The sequence below is a fragment of the Lepidochelys kempii genome, chromosome 5 (assembly GCF_965140265.1).
Source record: "Lepidochelys kempii isolate rLepKem1 chromosome 5, rLepKem1.hap2, whole genome shotgun sequence".
NCBI classification, from domain to species: domain Eukaryota; kingdom Metazoa; phylum Chordata; order Testudines; family Cheloniidae; genus Lepidochelys; species Lepidochelys kempii.
In genome coordinates, this window is record NC_133260.1 from 32,807,287 (window position 1) to 32,823,923 (window position 16,637).

The 16,637-nt window shown below is 41.1% G+C and overlaps 1 protein-coding gene across 1 annotated transcript; it reads left to right on the top strand.

Annotated features, from left to right (window-relative positions):
- Positions 1 to 265: 265 nt before the first annotated feature.
- On the top strand, positions 266 to 11,216 carry ISL1 (ISL LIM homeobox 1). Its single transcript, XM_073346170.1, has 6 exons — positions 266 to 293; positions 1,085 to 1,274; positions 4,125 to 4,384; positions 6,670 to 6,956; positions 8,391 to 8,558; positions 10,712 to 11,216. The coding sequence occupies exons 1-6, from the start codon at positions 266 to 268 to the stop codon at positions 10,826 to 10,828; spliced, it is 1,050 nt and encodes a 349-aa protein (XP_073202271.1). The 3' UTR covers positions 10,829 to 11,216.
- Positions 11,217 to 16,637: the final 5,421 nt, after the last annotated feature.

Below are 16,637 nucleotides of genomic sequence, written 5' to 3' on the forward strand. Positions count from 1 at the left end.
AGATAAGGAAGAGCCTAGCGCCCGATCAGCGCTGAGTCCGGCTCCGCAGCGCCTCTTCCAGTCCCAGCACACGGGCAAAACTGGACTGCCCGGCAGCGCGAGAGAGGGCAGTGCCGCCCGGCCAGCAGCGCCTCTGCAGCCCGGCTGCTGCCCGTATCTCACCCTCTGCTTTTTTTTTTAGCAACCGCTTAAAAACCTACTTTGGGGTCTTAAAACGAAAGCGCACACCACCATTCCACTGTGGACAATACCCCCTCTTACAGATATGGGAGACATGGGAGACCCACCAAAAAGTAAGGAGGATTTTTTTTATTTTTATTTTTATTTTTTTTTACCGTTTTGTTGGAATCAATGTGCTGTCTGTTGAAACCGTGTGAGGCAGGGAGCTGCTAGGAGCTGCTCATCTGAACTTCACTGGAATGGTAGAGAAGGTGCCTTTGTTGCCATGCTTGCATGCTTGCTGTGTTTTAACCTCTTATCCTTAGCCTTGGGTCCTGGGTGCCTTTAAAGTTTGGGGCGCAGGCAGGATTTTAATGGTATCTCCAGGCTGCCCTGGGGATTTAGCTGTCTTCGCGTTAGACTCCAGTGGGTCTTCCTGAATATACAGCACCTAGCCCATGTAGGCGAATTAGCATTAGGCGTGCGAAGGAGAGCCAGTGACAACTGTAATGCTGTCTATGCTTGCTCACAATATCGAGCCCAGTGTTATACGGGAGAGGGGTTTAAACATCCACTCGTTCAGTTCCCAACGTTTCCAGCCAAACCCATATATATATATATATATCTCCCCTGGAGCGAAGAAAAAATGCAAAACGAGGGAGTTTGGGTTGCGTGCAAGGCTTGCAAAATTAGAAGCTTCACACCGAAGGCTGTTCACATCTGCATTTTAACATACGTTCCGCCTCCTTTCTAAATGAGGCAAGGTTTTGATGGCACACTTCAATTACCATCCGAAAGTGCAATGCTCTTTTTAAAAAAATCTAAACCTCCCAGAGTATGCCCTATAAGGGATCGACACTAAAAGTGTGTTTATCTCTGTAGGAGAGTAAACGGTTAGTCAATCATGTATTTATTTTCATTTCAGAAAAACGTCTGATTTCCCTATGTGTTGGTTGCGGCAATCAAATTCACGATCAGTATATTCTGAGGGTTTCTCCGGATTTGGAATGGCATGCGGCGTGTTTGAAGTGTGCAGAGTGTAATCAGTATTTGGACGAGACCTGTACGTGCTTTGTTAGGGATGGCAAAACCTACTGTAAAAGAGATTATATCAGGTACGCCATTTACGCTGTTTGATTATTTGGTTAGATTTTACTGTATATAGAGACAGACAGAGGGAGAGGGTTTTTGTTTGTTTGTTTGTTTGTTTGTTGTTTACAAAAAAACAAGTTAATTCTCCAAAGGTATAAGGGGAAAAGTTCTAGTCAAGTTTATTCCATAAATTAAAAGGAAAAATATAAAGCACTCAAACTCAGGAATAGCTAGAGTTTGTAAGGACTTCTCCTGGTAAAGCACAATTCCTGCAATATGTGCTGTGATCCTAACAAAGCAGGATAGCATATAAATATATTTTAATAGTATAGCTATTCTGGCACAGAGCTGGTCGCTTTTAAACACATACCTGAAAAATGCAGCTCTGTGTGTTTGTTGTACGAGTTACAGGAAGGCAAAATCAGATACAGAATGAAGACACTTCAAACATGTATGCAGTAAAAAAAGAAAAAACAGAGCGGACAAATAAACCTATTTACAGTAGGGCCTATTATAAAAAAAAATAAGATGAAGTTTACAGTTCAGTTCTGAAGGAAGAGCCGTTTATTATAAGGGTAAAAGATAGACTACAATGTTTCTTTGCTAAAATAACTGGCATGTACTCTTTTTAAATATTAACCCCTTCGTGATACCTGACTGCCTTTTCTTTCTTATCTTATCTGTGCTGATGAATTAGACAGAGCAGATCAAATTGCCCATCATCTGTTCGCGAACAATTGGGTATATTTAGATAATGGAACTGCTTCCTTCCTCACATTAAAATCTGGTAACTGATAAAATGTGAGAGTTGCCAATCCTAACACTATAGCGAAACCAAAGCAGAACTCTGGGGATGTTTATTATTTGTGCTCTTGGGTCATGTTTATCTATTGCTAGCCTTTGGTGTCATCTGCTAGGTTTGTGTATAGCAGAATTTTGGATATTAGCTATGCTGAATGGCCAAAACATAGTTACAGAAAGTTTTAGGAATAAATATCACCCATTTAAGATACCTTTGTAGATTCATTTTATTTCCGAATCAGAATAAAGCACTTGAGTTCCTCTAATGCAAATATCATAAATAGTTTGTTCCTTAAAGCCACGTTGTGAAATTATCCTCAAAGTTTTGCAATGTTGAGAACAATCCGCTCCGTTCTTAGCTTTACCTTTAAACGCATCCGGGAGCGGTGTTTTTATTTGATTTTATTTTTTAACGTTCTTCTTTGACTCTTTCCCCGTTTCAAAAGAGAGAAAATATTTGGGAGTGTGATCTGGTCATTCCGTTCCTGTGTGAATTTCATTGAGTAGGGGAAATGAGCAAATAATTGCAACTTTGAAAAGTTTCTGCAAAACAAATTTCATTTGTTCAAATTATTTAAAATAAAAGGTGTACAATTTGTGCTAGGCGACCTTGCACTAGACTCTGAGCAAATATAAAATTGTCAAGCATATGCCCAAAAATAATTCGTACCTATTAAGCTATAATATTTGGAGATCTTTCGTTATTTTTCCTGAGATCTTATTATTCAGAAGTTTTAGATCTGAGTAGAAATTGAATACATTGTGTGTGACACACACCCTGCTATACATACACACACAAATACGGTGTAAATATGTGTGTGCGTATAGACATACACACAACACAGAGACTGTGTGCATTACAAAGGGTATTTGGGAGAACATATGTGTATATGCATGTGGTAAACTATTTAAGAGTGTGTGAGTGAATACGTATATACCTATGTGTGCATATATGTTTAGAATTAGAAAGAATACTAACTTGCCTTGTTAATCAAAGAGGTTAGCTAAATAATATTCAGTCTGAGCCGATACACCGTGGAGCTGTGAAATATGACTCCGAACTACAGCTAATAGAAATGTATCTCTGTCTATGTAGATAAATATTGCTACCTGAAATATCTTTCCTCTTTCCGTATCGAAGAGGACTCAAGCTCCAACACAGTAGCTATTAAAGATGTATAAAACAAAGAGGCGAATTATTTGCTCTGTTGAGATACCAGTAAGGAAGTTTTTCCTTTCGTTTGTTTGAAGGCTTAGCGTTCAGCTTAAGGTGGTGCTGTTGGGGGGGGGGGAGGGGGGAGTGGAAAGGTTGAATTAGGAGAAGGGCTGGAACGCCGCATCCTTTAAAACGCACTTTAATAGAAAAGTTACGCTACAGAAAGAAGGCGGAAGGTAGAAAGAATCTTGAGACCTGTAGTTCCTAGAAAAGTTCCTCCTTCGGTGTCCTGAGAAGGGAGAAGTAAAACTTTAGCTACTGGAAGCCCTAGTGTGCAGGAGGCGGCAAAACTCCTGAAGGTTTCATTCCAAAAAAAAAAAAAAAAGAAAGAAAAAAAAAAAAAAGGAGGCTAATAGGTTTGTGTTTGTGCAATGGATGTCACTCTCTGTCATCGGAGCCAGCCTTTATTTTACATATTATACACAAGCGGCTTGCTATAGCTCTGGAGCAGCGTGGGGGCAGCCAACGTGCCCTGAGCCCAGTGTGAGAGCGCCCGGTGGGCCCCCCGCCGCCCCCTTTGCTGGGCGACTCAGGCTGTAGGGCAGGAGAGGGGTTAGGAAAATCCTCCCGGAGGTTTTGTGTTTGTTTCCCCCCCCCCCCCCCTTCGCCCCCGTGGTGCTTGCGGGAGCCGGGGGGGGGGGGGTCGTCTGAGCTCTGCTGCCTTTTACAGCGGCGAGATCTGGGCATTGGCGGTAACTGAATCCGTTTTATTCCTTTCCCCTTCTGGCTTCTGTGCTGTAAAGGCTTGTTTAACTAGCGGGCGGCGTGTGGCGAGTGGAGCAGGGCCGGGGGGCTGCACACGACTGGGGGTGAAACCTCTTTTCTCCTTCTTGTCTCTGGGCCGGGCCCTGCTCAGGTTATACGGCATCAAGTGCGCCAAGTGCAGCATCGGCTTCAGCAAGAACGACTTCGTGATGCGAGCCCGCTCCAAGGTGTATCACATCGAGTGTTTCCGCTGCGTGGCCTGCAGCCGCCAGCTCATCCCAGGGGACGAGTTCGCGCTGCGGGAGGACGGCCTCTTCTGCCGAGCCGACCACGACGTGGTGGAAAGGGCCAGCCTGGGAGCGGGGGACCCGCTCAGCCCCCTTCATCCCGCCAGACCGCTGCAGATGGCAGGTACTCCTCCAGCCCACCGGGGAGGGGGGAGCGAGCTGCTGCGACTGCAGGCCACAGCCACTCTGTGCATCAATCGGCTCTGCAGCGAGAGCGGCCAGGGCTTTGTTCCAGTCTTTCCTTCATTCCTCTGCCTCTGTGTGTGTGTGTATTGTACAGCCCTGTAGACATATATGTGTATGCATGCGTATGGCGTGTTCTGCAGGACACGTGTGCTGTGCAGAGCCAGGCACAGCTATAGATCTCTCTCTCTCTCTACGGGTGAGCCTTCCTATGGAAATGCTATAACCACACACATACTATCATTATCCATATATACACCTATAGATGACAATATAACGGCAACACCTGGCACATATGACAATAGAAGACACACACCTGGCTATATGTATGTACACACATGTATATATCCGAAGGCATATCTTTAGATCTATCTCTAAAACATTATATGTGTGTATGTATTTATATAAACACACTAATACATTATAGCTGTATATAGATTTATATAAATACGATATATATATGTGTGTGTAATATAATATATGTGTAACACGCATATATAAGCCAGTATTAAAACCATGAAATCTAGTGGTGCACTGGAAGTACATACCTCAGGTATTGTATGTGCATTTGTCAAATGAGAGGCCTGGGAGAACCAGTGGACCCTTTGGGGCATACATTTCCTCCTTTGAAAGTGGGTTGGTTAGATAGATAGATAGATAGATAATCTAATGTGTATATATAGCACTTCAGTATTGAATCACAAATCCCTTTTCATTATTTTTTTTCCAAAACATTTGGAACAGGTTGTTTTAAAACATTGGTAGAAAGGGGGTCCAAAAAGAGATAGACTTAATAACTACAGGCGAGCACTTAGGCTGTAATTTAAAACTGTCAACAAGCTAATCTTCACTAATTGCCTTTTAAAGCGATTCTGCCTTCTTGAGACGTTTTATGTGATTTGATGAGAATTTCATCTTAAACTCTGCGTTGCAACTTTAGACTGGACCCAGCATACAGGTTTACTTATACTTCTAGTTTTCGACCTTTGCATTAGATAGTTATAGAAACTGAGCTTCAGGAAGGGGAGTATCTTTCACAGACAAATAAACGACACAAGATAGGAATGGAGAACTGCTATCCAGGTAACTAAGGTTAAGGGATATTTACAAACCCTGCCATGTTTATAGGGGCACAGATGCCTCGTCTGAGCAGTTTTCAAGTGACCTATGTATAAAAAGCAGAGAAACATATAGCTAATCAGTCCAGAATTTCGGGCAGATTATGCGCATCCCTTCGAGCATGTTTGTGCATGTTTTATAGGGAATATTGTGTCTGCAGTTACAAAATTACCGGTATTGGGGGAATCTTGTTCGGTCTTCATCGAATGTTTTTGCGATTTTGTTGTGACAACGGAGAAATAGAAACTCAATTTTACAGGACAAAATTGAACACTCCTTGGCCAGGCCTTTAGTAATGTTGCCCCTTTATTTCTGGTCAAGTAACATTTAGGGTATTCTAATCAATTTAATTTCTGAAGAACAAAAAAATATATGCACATCCGTAAAACGATGTATTTCTAACTTTCGATATGACAATATCTGTCCATTTGGTTGCATTTCCCGTCGGTTTCCATTAAAATAATCAACTGCCATGCTTTTCCCTTCCCCTTTTATGATTTTGTAATATCTTCATAAGACATAACTTCACCTTGATCCTCCACTTTCCCAAACAGCCCCTTCTCTTGGGCTCTCGGGATGCGCCTTTCACAGACAAGGTTTTCTACAATGGATGCGTTTGCTTTGTTTTGGAGCAGCGGCGTTGGTAGCCGGTGCGTGTAACTGTGCTCAAGGTCTCAGGCCATGTTGTGATAGTGACTACATACAAGAGGCAGACACGCAAATTATGCGAAGTGCTCCCTTTTGAAACTTTTAAGCTATCTGCTTTTGTGGCTTCTCCATAAATAAATACTTCCCTGCCCTTGCCTATTATGAAGTAGAATATTCCTTGTCTGTCAAAGATAATACAGGGTTGATCTTCAGTTTGTTTCTTGTCGTCCGCCCCTCTCTCCCCCCCCCCCAAAAAAAATTATTTGTCTGTACAGTAAAAAATACCAATTGTGGTGTGATTCCCTTAGCTGGTAGAGGAGAGAGAAGGACAAGACTTCAGAGCTGAATGCCTTTATGGCCTTTTCAATAAGGATCTGCCCCAGAAAGCTCTGACTCTCTCTAGATTCTCTGCCTCTTACTTATGGGGATCCTGTTCGTTCCTCCCCCTTTCCCTTGCAGCAGAACCTATCTCTGCCAGGCAGCCCGCTCTTCGACCCCACGTCCACAAGCAGCCCGAGAAGACCACCCGAGTCCGGACTGTGCTTAACGAGAAACAGCTTCACACCTTGAGGACCTGCTACGCTGCCAACCCCAGACCCGACGCGCTTATGAAGGAGCAACTGGTGGAAATGACTGGCCTCAGCCCGAGGGTCATCCGGGTCTGGTTTCAAAACAAGCGATGCAAGGACAAAAAAAGGAGCATCATGATGAAGCAGCTTCAGCAACAGCAGCCCAATGACAAAACTGTAAGTGGCTGCAGGCTGGGACCCTAATGGAACGGTCCTTCCGGAAGTGGAAACGATCCTTTGATCTTGAAATTGTACCAAGAGAGAGAGCCCACCTCTCCCCAGCCTTCTTTGGGGTGTGGTTTTGTCTGGGCAGATAACTGCCGCTGATTATGTGAGAGCTCCATTTTTTAAAAAAAAAAGTACAGATGTGGTGCAAGTTGGTTTGCCTTCAGATTCCTGTAAATATGATTCCCCTATTCTGTTGCCAATGCAATTTAAAATAGACCGTAGCGAGAGGATTACACCGCCTGCTCAAGTGGACACGCCTTTCGGTGGGGCTCAGGATTCAGTGTGCATGAGAGTAAATGCGAATTGCGAGCCCTAGAGTTTAGGGGATGTCATGAAGCCAAGCATTGTGTGATATTTATTTTACAAACGCCATGGACTCTTAAGGGGGAAAGATGCACTCCCCCTCTTCAATGGGGGAGTCAAAACCACAAATCTGATGCATTTTCTTACCACTTTCTATATTACAACGTGCATATTGGTATAGGTGAGCAACTGAGCCCGGTGCAGCAAAAGACAAATGCAAGGGGAAGATCTTGATTTGTCATCTTAGACACAATATTTTCAGCATTATATATAGTTATGTACGCGTGCATATGCACACATGACGCAAACAAGCTGGCTCGCGTTTAAATTGCAGGATTTAGCCAAACAAGTTGCCTTGCTCCATTTTGCAACCTTCCTCCCACCCCCACCCCCCTTTGAGCCTTTCAAGAAGGGACAAGGTGGATGAGGTAATATTTTTTTTTTATTGGGCCAACTTCTGTTGGTGAAAGACACAAGCGGCTACTCATTCCCTCTGTATTTCGTATATTGACTGACCCGAAAAAGACTATGAATTCATAAGGCTGCCTAGTTAAGTGGCATTTAAGGAGATTCATTTTACTCTGTTAGAATGCAATAAAACACAATGTTATCAGCACACTGTTCCTGAAGGCTCCAAGTCCTTTTGTACATAACAGCCCTAGCGTTTATTTTCAAAAGCTCCTCAGGCACCCGAGGTGGGTAGCGTAGAGGTTATACGATCCAGTTAAGGGCACACAGAAAGCCAGCATGGACGCAAAATATAAACCCAAGGTTGTTAACTGTTTCTTGTTCCTTACCATGCATCGCCAGGCAGTGGTATTTGGTGTAAGTAGTTAATAACCTTTTAGGCAACCGGGCATGAAGAAATACAAGGATTAGGGAGAAAGAAAGTAACTTCCAGTGTGATAAATGCAGAAATAGGCTGACCTATAGTAGAATAGGGTAAGACGTTCACAGCAGATTAACTATGTAAATAAAGGCGACTGTATAGATAAGATAGAATAGCAGTTTATTGACTCAGTGCTTATATACAATAAAGTTAACAAAGCTCATTAACATCTTTTGGTCGGTTGTTTACAGAATATTCAAGGGATGACAGGAACTCCTATGGTGGCTGCTAGTCCTGAGAGACATGATGGGGGTTTACAGGCTAACCCAGTGGAAGTGCAGAGTTACCAGCCTCCTTGGAAAGTACTGAGTGACTTCGCATTGCAGAGTGACATAGATCAACCTGCTTTTCAGCAGCTAGTAAGTGTTAGTTCCCAGACTGAATATGCTAATGTGTACAAGGGGCAGAATATTGGGTATTCTCTAAACTTGGTGTATATGTGCTGTGAGATATGAACCAGAGACTATAAATGCATTCCTGATATTCGCATTATTGCAATATGTCAGTACTTTGAATAATATGGATTTTATGTTGTTTGATGGAAAGCCCACTTGAAGTCAGTAGAAAGGAGCCTATTGATTTCAATGGGCTTTGGATCAGGCCCATAAACCAGTCTGAAATAGTAATTAAGATAATTATAGTCATTACATTTTAAAGCAAATCTATGGAGGAGACTAGCATTAAAAACTATAAGCAATTCATCATTTTACTCTTTGTAAACTTACAACAGCAATTACTAACATTGGGTCCACCTTTTTCTTGTTGCCTATGTAGTACAGAATTGAGTTCAGCTGTATGAATATTATGTCAGCCAGACCGATGAGATTCTTAAAACAGAGAGGGTGGGAAAGTGTAAATCTTTCTTTAAGTATGTACCACTAGGCAGATATTTATATCTACCCCCTTTGAAATTATATCTTATATTTTATAAAGGGAATTGTTATTACATAGTCACATGCAAAAGCCAAACAATATTAATGGACTGGCTTAACCAACAAGAAGACAGAAATTTAAGACTAAATTCTGTTCTTAACTCACTTCCTTATGCCTACGTCATTTGGCAGCTCATATGGGACCATATCATCTGCAATACTTAGGCTCAACAAGGTGAATTAAGGACAGAAGTTCAACCTTAACTCAATTTCCTGGCCTAAGTGTGTTTAAACCAGATCTTTAAAATAATAAGGTACGTTGTGTATGGTTTTTCAGCGATTCACAGTGATAAATAATAACGAAATATTACTATAGAGGTTTTTGATTGATCAAGCAATTTTTCAAAACGATCCCTTGGAAAATAAAAATAAAGGTGTGAAGCACCAATGTATATTTCTAGACCTTTCCTTTTAGTGACCCACTCACTTTTATGATGTTTTTTTCTCTTATTCTGATGCTGAAGAATTAATTTGTTCCATTTGGAATGCTATGTTCATTTGGAATGCCCTGTAATTTAGCAGGCTGTTCTGTGGATGCTATGATACAAATCATCTTGGTTCTAGAGCATCTTCTAGTTCCCCCTGCTTAAACCAAGCCATCCGGTAGGCGTGAAAAAAAGAAAAAACAACGACAAAATATACCAAAACACTGACCTGGTTTGTCTGTTTTACTTATTTTGGGCTAATTGAACAGAAGATCTTTGAGCCCTGGGATAGACTGGCCTTTGGTGGGTACTAGGTCTAGCAACAGAATTCAATATTTTGGGATGTAACCTGGAGGCAAAATTTGCCCTATATTTTTTCTATGACAGCTAGACCAAAAATAGAGCATATAGATTGAAAAATAGATGCCTCAGGAGCATTTTGTAGCATGGACCCAGTGTAGTGACTGTTCAAGTGGCTGGTGCAAATTTCTGCAATGTAGGAAGGGCCTTAATCACCGAATTTTCTAACCAAGAAAGAGCCAACTGAATTGTGGGTGTATTAGAAATGCTCAACTCTCCATACTATGGACATTGTAAGATTAAGATCTGATCTCCAACTCAGAGTGGCTTTGGTTACCCTTTTTACCCAATTGACTCATTTAATACAGGCCCATGGAGTCCACATCACCCTCAGGGAAGAAGATGGCTTGTTGAAAAGAAAACACATTATGCCCGTTTTTATTGTATTATGCACCATAAAGGAGAGTGGGAAGTAGCCTTGCAGTTTCATGTCAGAAAACACATAACGGTTCTTAAAGAATTGACTGCAACACACTGTTGGGAATTCCTGAACAATTAGAATGCAAAGATCTCTGAACGACCTGTGAAAACAGGTCTAATTAATAACAGTTTTTGTGTGCCCCCTCCCCTCCCCTCCCCCACAGCCCATTTTGTTCTGTGAATTGACTTAGGGGCTGATTCAAAAGTCATTCAAGTCAATGGAAAAAGTCCCATTGATTTAATTGAGATTCGGATGATGCCCTTTGTAGTGCATGTTGCTTATGTATTTATAAATCTTTTTCTTCTCCTCCTGCCTTTAATTGATAACTGTAACTACATTTGTAACCTCCCCTCTCCTTATTTTCTTTTGGGCAGGTTAATTTTTCAGAAGGAGGACCAGGTTCCAATTCCACCGGAAGTGAAGTAGCATCAATGTCCTCTCAGCTCCCAGATACACCTAACAGCATGGTAGCCAGTCCTATCGAGGCATGAGGAACAATTCGTTCAGATTTTTTATTATTATTTTCCCCCGTTGAAGAGAGTGGGAAAGTTATCATGTTGGGACTCTGAAACTTAAAAGTATTTAACAAACCTGTAATGAACCTAGCAAAGAACGCTCCATGAAATGCACGGAGTCTTGTTATAAATGACAAGGTGAAATGGTAGCAACACTGTGAAGACAATCATGGGATCTTACTAGAATAATAATAATAATTTAAAAGAGTAAATAAACACATGATATCCAGTGACCACAGGAGCATCGAAAAGACGTTTTTAAAACGTAGAGGATTTGTATGCGTGGATCTCAGACAAAGAAGAAGCATCTGTTCATTTGACTGAACATAGAAAGAAACCCAGATAGAGAGACTGTCTATAGTCATCCTAATCCGAATGGTGCTGTTTCTTATTGGTCATTGATTGCCAAAAAGGAGCTCCAATAGGTTTCACAACATCAGGAAAAGACAATCTAGCCCCGCATGGTTGAAAGATTCATTGCAGGAAGCAGGAGCTGCATTGGTTTGCAATTTTTTTTTTTTTTAGTTGACTCTTAAGGGGTTGTTTCCTGGGTCTCTTGTAGCATGTACTGTAGCTGGGGGTTTGGTTTTGCTGAGATCCATCCTCTATCAAGAAGTCTGAAGTGACTTTAAAAATAGGTTTTTGAATTCCTATTTAAAAACCGACTTATAAAGCATTGCAACAAGGTATACCTCTACTTTGCCACAAAGCGTCTCGGGATTGTGTTTGAATCGTGTCTGTCCAAGAACTTTCCCCCCCCCCCAAAGATGTGTATAGTTATGGGTTAAAACGACTCTCTCTCTCTCTCTCTCTCTCTCTCTCTCTCTCTCTTTCTCTCTCTCTGGAAATAAAGAGGAAAAAAGAGATTTTTTTTTTGTTTTTGGTTTACTCTTGCATTGCAAAAATTATAAAGTAATTTATTATTTATTATCAGAAGACTTGCCACTTTTCATGTCATTTGACTCTAGTTTTTGTTTTTGTTTGCTGAAGTAAAAGAAAAAAAAGAAGAAAAAGGTTGTATCGTGGTCTTTGAATTATATGTCTAATTCTATGTGATTTTGTCTTTTTTTCTTAAATATTATGTGAAATAAAAGCGCCATATGTAGAATTATTATATCTTCAGGACTATTTCACTAAATAAGCGTTTGGAACATAGAAAAACAAAAGTTCCCTCTTTTATATATTTACAAGTTCGCAGCTAAATACCTGAAATAAAATATTGCATGCAAAGTCGGTTGCTATTGAAAATACGGAATGTGATATTTTATTGCAAGTATTAACGACCAGCTTGTAAATTTCAATTTCAACAACTGTATCAGGGCTAGTTTGATGCCTTAGCTTTCAATTGATAACGTTACAAGCTTTCCCTTCCCCCTCCTCTCCTACCCTTTAAATGTGATATTACTCTAGGCATAACCAGACAATGTTGAGACACCTAAAGAACTGAGATAGCCAACAGAACTCAGCTTTTCTGAGTTGTATTATTTAAAAAAAAACAATAATAATAATAAGAAGAAAGTGCTGTATACCAAAGCATCCTTGTTAAGATTGCTGAAGTGACCTGTATTTGAAGTATAAGCTCCTGATAAAAGGGACATATTTTGCTTAGTAAGTCAAGTATGACTATTATTTATCAGTGTCTGCTGTCAAAACGATTGAAAAATGCTGCAGGAGGAATAGATTTGAAGGGATATTGCTGTGAAATCTCACGATTGGTGTTTCTCTTATTTTCTTTCGACTTCCTTTTCCCGCTCCCCCCCCCCCTTTTCTTCCTTTTTTTTAATCTGGGGGAGGGGTGGAAGGTGGTAGTGAAAGCTAGAAACTTGGGGGGGGGGGGAGAAAACCAGAGGAAAGGGTAGGGTGGGTTTTTTTTTCCTCTCTCCTTTTCAAGTATTCCCTCGTGCTCACAGCCATTACAGGACAAAGGCTCACATTAAAATAAATAAATAAATAAAAATCCTTAACAACTGGGATACACTGAGATTTTGAGTCTGACAAAGACAAGTTGGTTTGCATGACAGTTTCTCCAAAGCCTCATGTTTTCTTAACATAATCTTGTTTCCTCTCAGCCTCCCTCCACCCCACCCCCCCATCATCCCCACCCACCCCGAGCTAGGTAAGGTATATACAAACCATTTCTACAGTGGGCGGGGGGTTTAAAAGTCTAATATAAGAATAGAAACTGGATTCATTTTGTATGCTCAAGTGTAATACATTTTTGAATACTTGATAAATATTTAAATAAATATGAAATCTACCTTAAACCGTGTGAGGAGTAACACTTGTATTTTCATACAGGATCATAGGGTTGGTAACATTCTTGGGGGCGGGGGGAGGGAAGGGAGAGGTGAGGATGTCATTATGCCATTTGGTTCAATGCATGTTTAAATTGCTTCTACTGTTGAAAAGAGGGAATTCAGTTCCAGGGAGAGCGTCGCTGGCGGAGCACAAGCTGCGGTTAAGGGCAAGACTGGGCCCTTATATTTGGCTTTTCTTTCACTCTTTCTGCCAAACCCTGCTGCACACTCTTGTTGTGGACACAGGAAACAAAATAACTTCTCGTTGCAAATGCTGGGGGAATACCAGTGCACTAGACTTGCTTGTTGAGTGATATGTTTAATTTGTGGCAAATGCTCCGGTTCAGCCCTCCTTGAGCAAGGAAATCTCCCACTTAAATCAAAATTGGGCCACGCTGATCAGGGTTAGTCACAATATGGCTGAGAGTTAGAACGTACTGGCCTAGACAAGAAAAAAATCGCAAGTCTCTTATTGTTCCGGATTACAAGGCTTTGTTTTGATTTCCTCGTTTAACTGTTATTTGTACAGGATTCATGTTTGAATTTTACATTTCTAAGTAGCTATGTGTCTCCCAGCTATGCGTACAATAGTCCATTCCCCTTTGCTGTGGAATATAGAATACCCTGTTCCCCACTGCCCAGCTTCTGGGGCTTTGCGGCAATTTGACCCTTTGATGTGAAGTTAAAATGTATAATTATTTTCCCTCGTGAAAAACAATCCCGGACTTCTTTTATATCTTTTGTGAACTAATTTAAATGGAGCTGAAATGAAATTTGCCAATTTGGGGATTTTTTTTTTTAAACGCATTAAGGAGCTTAGTACATGGAGTTTTTGTATATCTCATTACAGTTATCTGGATCTTTTATCTAAATTGCTAAAGAGATGCCAGTGTATACGTCTGCATCTGTGTATGTGTGTGTATTGAATCCACAGTATGAAAGTATGTCACCTCTGCAGTTTGCAAATGTTTCACTCAGAGCTGATTGGACTGCAGTGAAATAGACTGATCGGTGTCATTCTACTTCTGTTCGTTGTAATTGTTGTAAAAACAAAAAATCAAAAATCAGATTCTTGTTTCTGTTCATAGTTCAAAACATTTTCTGAGCTCTTTAGCCTAGTTCTTGATTTTAAGTTTTACAGTTTTGCCTCAAGAAGAGGACTCCAATTTATATATATCCCGAGAGAGTGTGTCTAAAAATCTCTTCAAATCGTATGCCTTTAGATTGCCATTATGATTCCTGAGCCTTCCCCATCTCATTGCTCTGAGTTCTTCTTTCTGGAAAATATGACTTATTTTCTGCAGCATTTCTAAAAAGTATGGAACTCTTTTCCCGACACTAATGTCTCTCTTTATGTGTTTCATCCCAACTCTTCCCCCGGGATCAGAATTATCCTTCAAGTAGACTCAGTTTTACACGCTACCAGGCAAATCTGTGTTCCTAGCGCTCAGACCTTGGGGCAGGAGGGGTGTTAAAGGATGAATTAGTTATATTAAGAAGTGCTGATTTTTTAAAAATGAAGCTACAGATAATTTCAAACAAGTCTCGTGCTGTCTGAAGATTCCTGCATTCGTGTATTTTTCTTTGTATCCCTCCTCTTCAGGAGCTTGAGAGACATATACGGCGGGACAAATTCTGCCCTTACAAACGTATGTGAGTAGTTCACTGCTAGTGACTTCACAGAATACTCAGGTGAGCCAGGGCACCACGATTTATATGAGAGAGAGAGAGAGAGAGAGAGAATCATTGTTTGGATGTATTCATTTGTTCTATTCCATTCGCTAGTTTTTCCATGCACTTGAAGAAACGGAGGGTAATTAACAAAACCTACAGGCTCTCTTTCCTTGCTATTGTGTCTTGATAAGGAACAACCCGCACTACCAATGTTCAACTTCAGAGTGTTTTGTTCACATGAACATCTTGTTTTTGATCTTATTAAGTAATTGTTTAAGTTCACTCTGACTTTTGTCTGCACCAAGGTCATATTCAAAACTGTTCTCATTTCATTTTTTCTAGGTAAATTATCTCTGAACATCCCAAACCAACGTTTGGATGACACGCAGACGATCTGGAGTCTGAATTTCAATTTTAAGACAAGTCAAATAGCTCAACAGTAAGTACTCGATTTTATGTATATAGTTGTAAATTTCAATTTGGGTCACTTAATTGAAAAAAAAAAAACCCAAACCCAGTGACATTTAAGCGCTCTCTATGTGTGGAGGGGATGCTCATTAACACCCTTTTGCAAGATTTCCCTCTGGTCAGTTTTAGTCGAATAAAGCCAGGAACAGTTCAAAATAGCTTTCATGGGGAAGTAATACCAAGATTGTTTTTAACCATGAAAGTCACAAGTTGCAGCAGTTTCTACATGTTTAAAATCCTTAACATATTTTACAATATTAAGTCTCACTTCTGTGTGGTTTGTGTTTTTCAGCTGAGCTGTGAGTAGTTCAGAAAGGGGGCTGGAAAGAGATCCTGTTTACTGATTGTTTCTGATTGTTGTTTTCTTGATAACAGAGCAAGCCACTGAATGACTGTTTGAGCTCAGGCGCCACAAACATAAACTTAACGGCTAACAATGTCCCAGTCCGTGATGGAGGATCTGTCCGCTCCTCCCAGGGACTCCTGAAGTGTGGACAGAGAAGCTAGTTCATAAGGAGTCAGAAAGAAAGAGAGGCTGGAGTGGGGGCGGGGTGAGAGAGGCGACTCGCGGTATGACTGACCAGAATGCGGTAGCTTTGTATATTTCACTGGCTGCACTGTCATTAGAGAGGAAAGCTGATGCAAAGTTCATCTGCCTGTGCCTTGGGAAAGAGTTGTGTGATTTATTTTGCAGACATCTAGCCTTCCTGACCTGATTTGTTTGTTATGTTTGTATGTATTTTTCCCCCTTCCGTATATTTTCATTGTATCGTGACCAGATACGGGATTTTTTTTAAAAAAATCAAACTCTAACGTGACACTCAGCAATTTGGGCCCGATCCTGTTCTTATGGAAACTAAAATCAGTTTTTGCTAGTATGGACGCCAGGGCGACAAGGATCGGGTCCCCTAGGTTATAACCCAGCCGCGCGGCTGTATGTCCTTGCTGTTGCAATTGAATTGATTCCCGGTAGCTATGGAGCTCTACGAGGGAATTTGCAAAACTGGGATTTCAGCAGTACGTTTATTTATCTCCCCCCACCCCGCAGATTGTGACAAAGCAAGGCGAGGAGCCGTGAGAGAGAGATAAAAAGGGAGGTGGGGTGGGGGAGGTGTATGGGAAATAGAGACACCGGCCAAACCAAATCTCGGCTCCTATCTATGGGGCAGACCTTGAGAAGCAATAGGAAGAGGAAAATAAGGGTGTTACTGTGTCTTTTCTTTCGGAGGCTGTTCAGGTTGGTAGATCTCCAAGGCTAATCCAAACAACGAGCTTGACTTGTGAGGTCCGAAGTCTAGACAGAGCTGGTGGTTCGGCGGCTCCTTATCTGTCTTTGGAATCAGCCA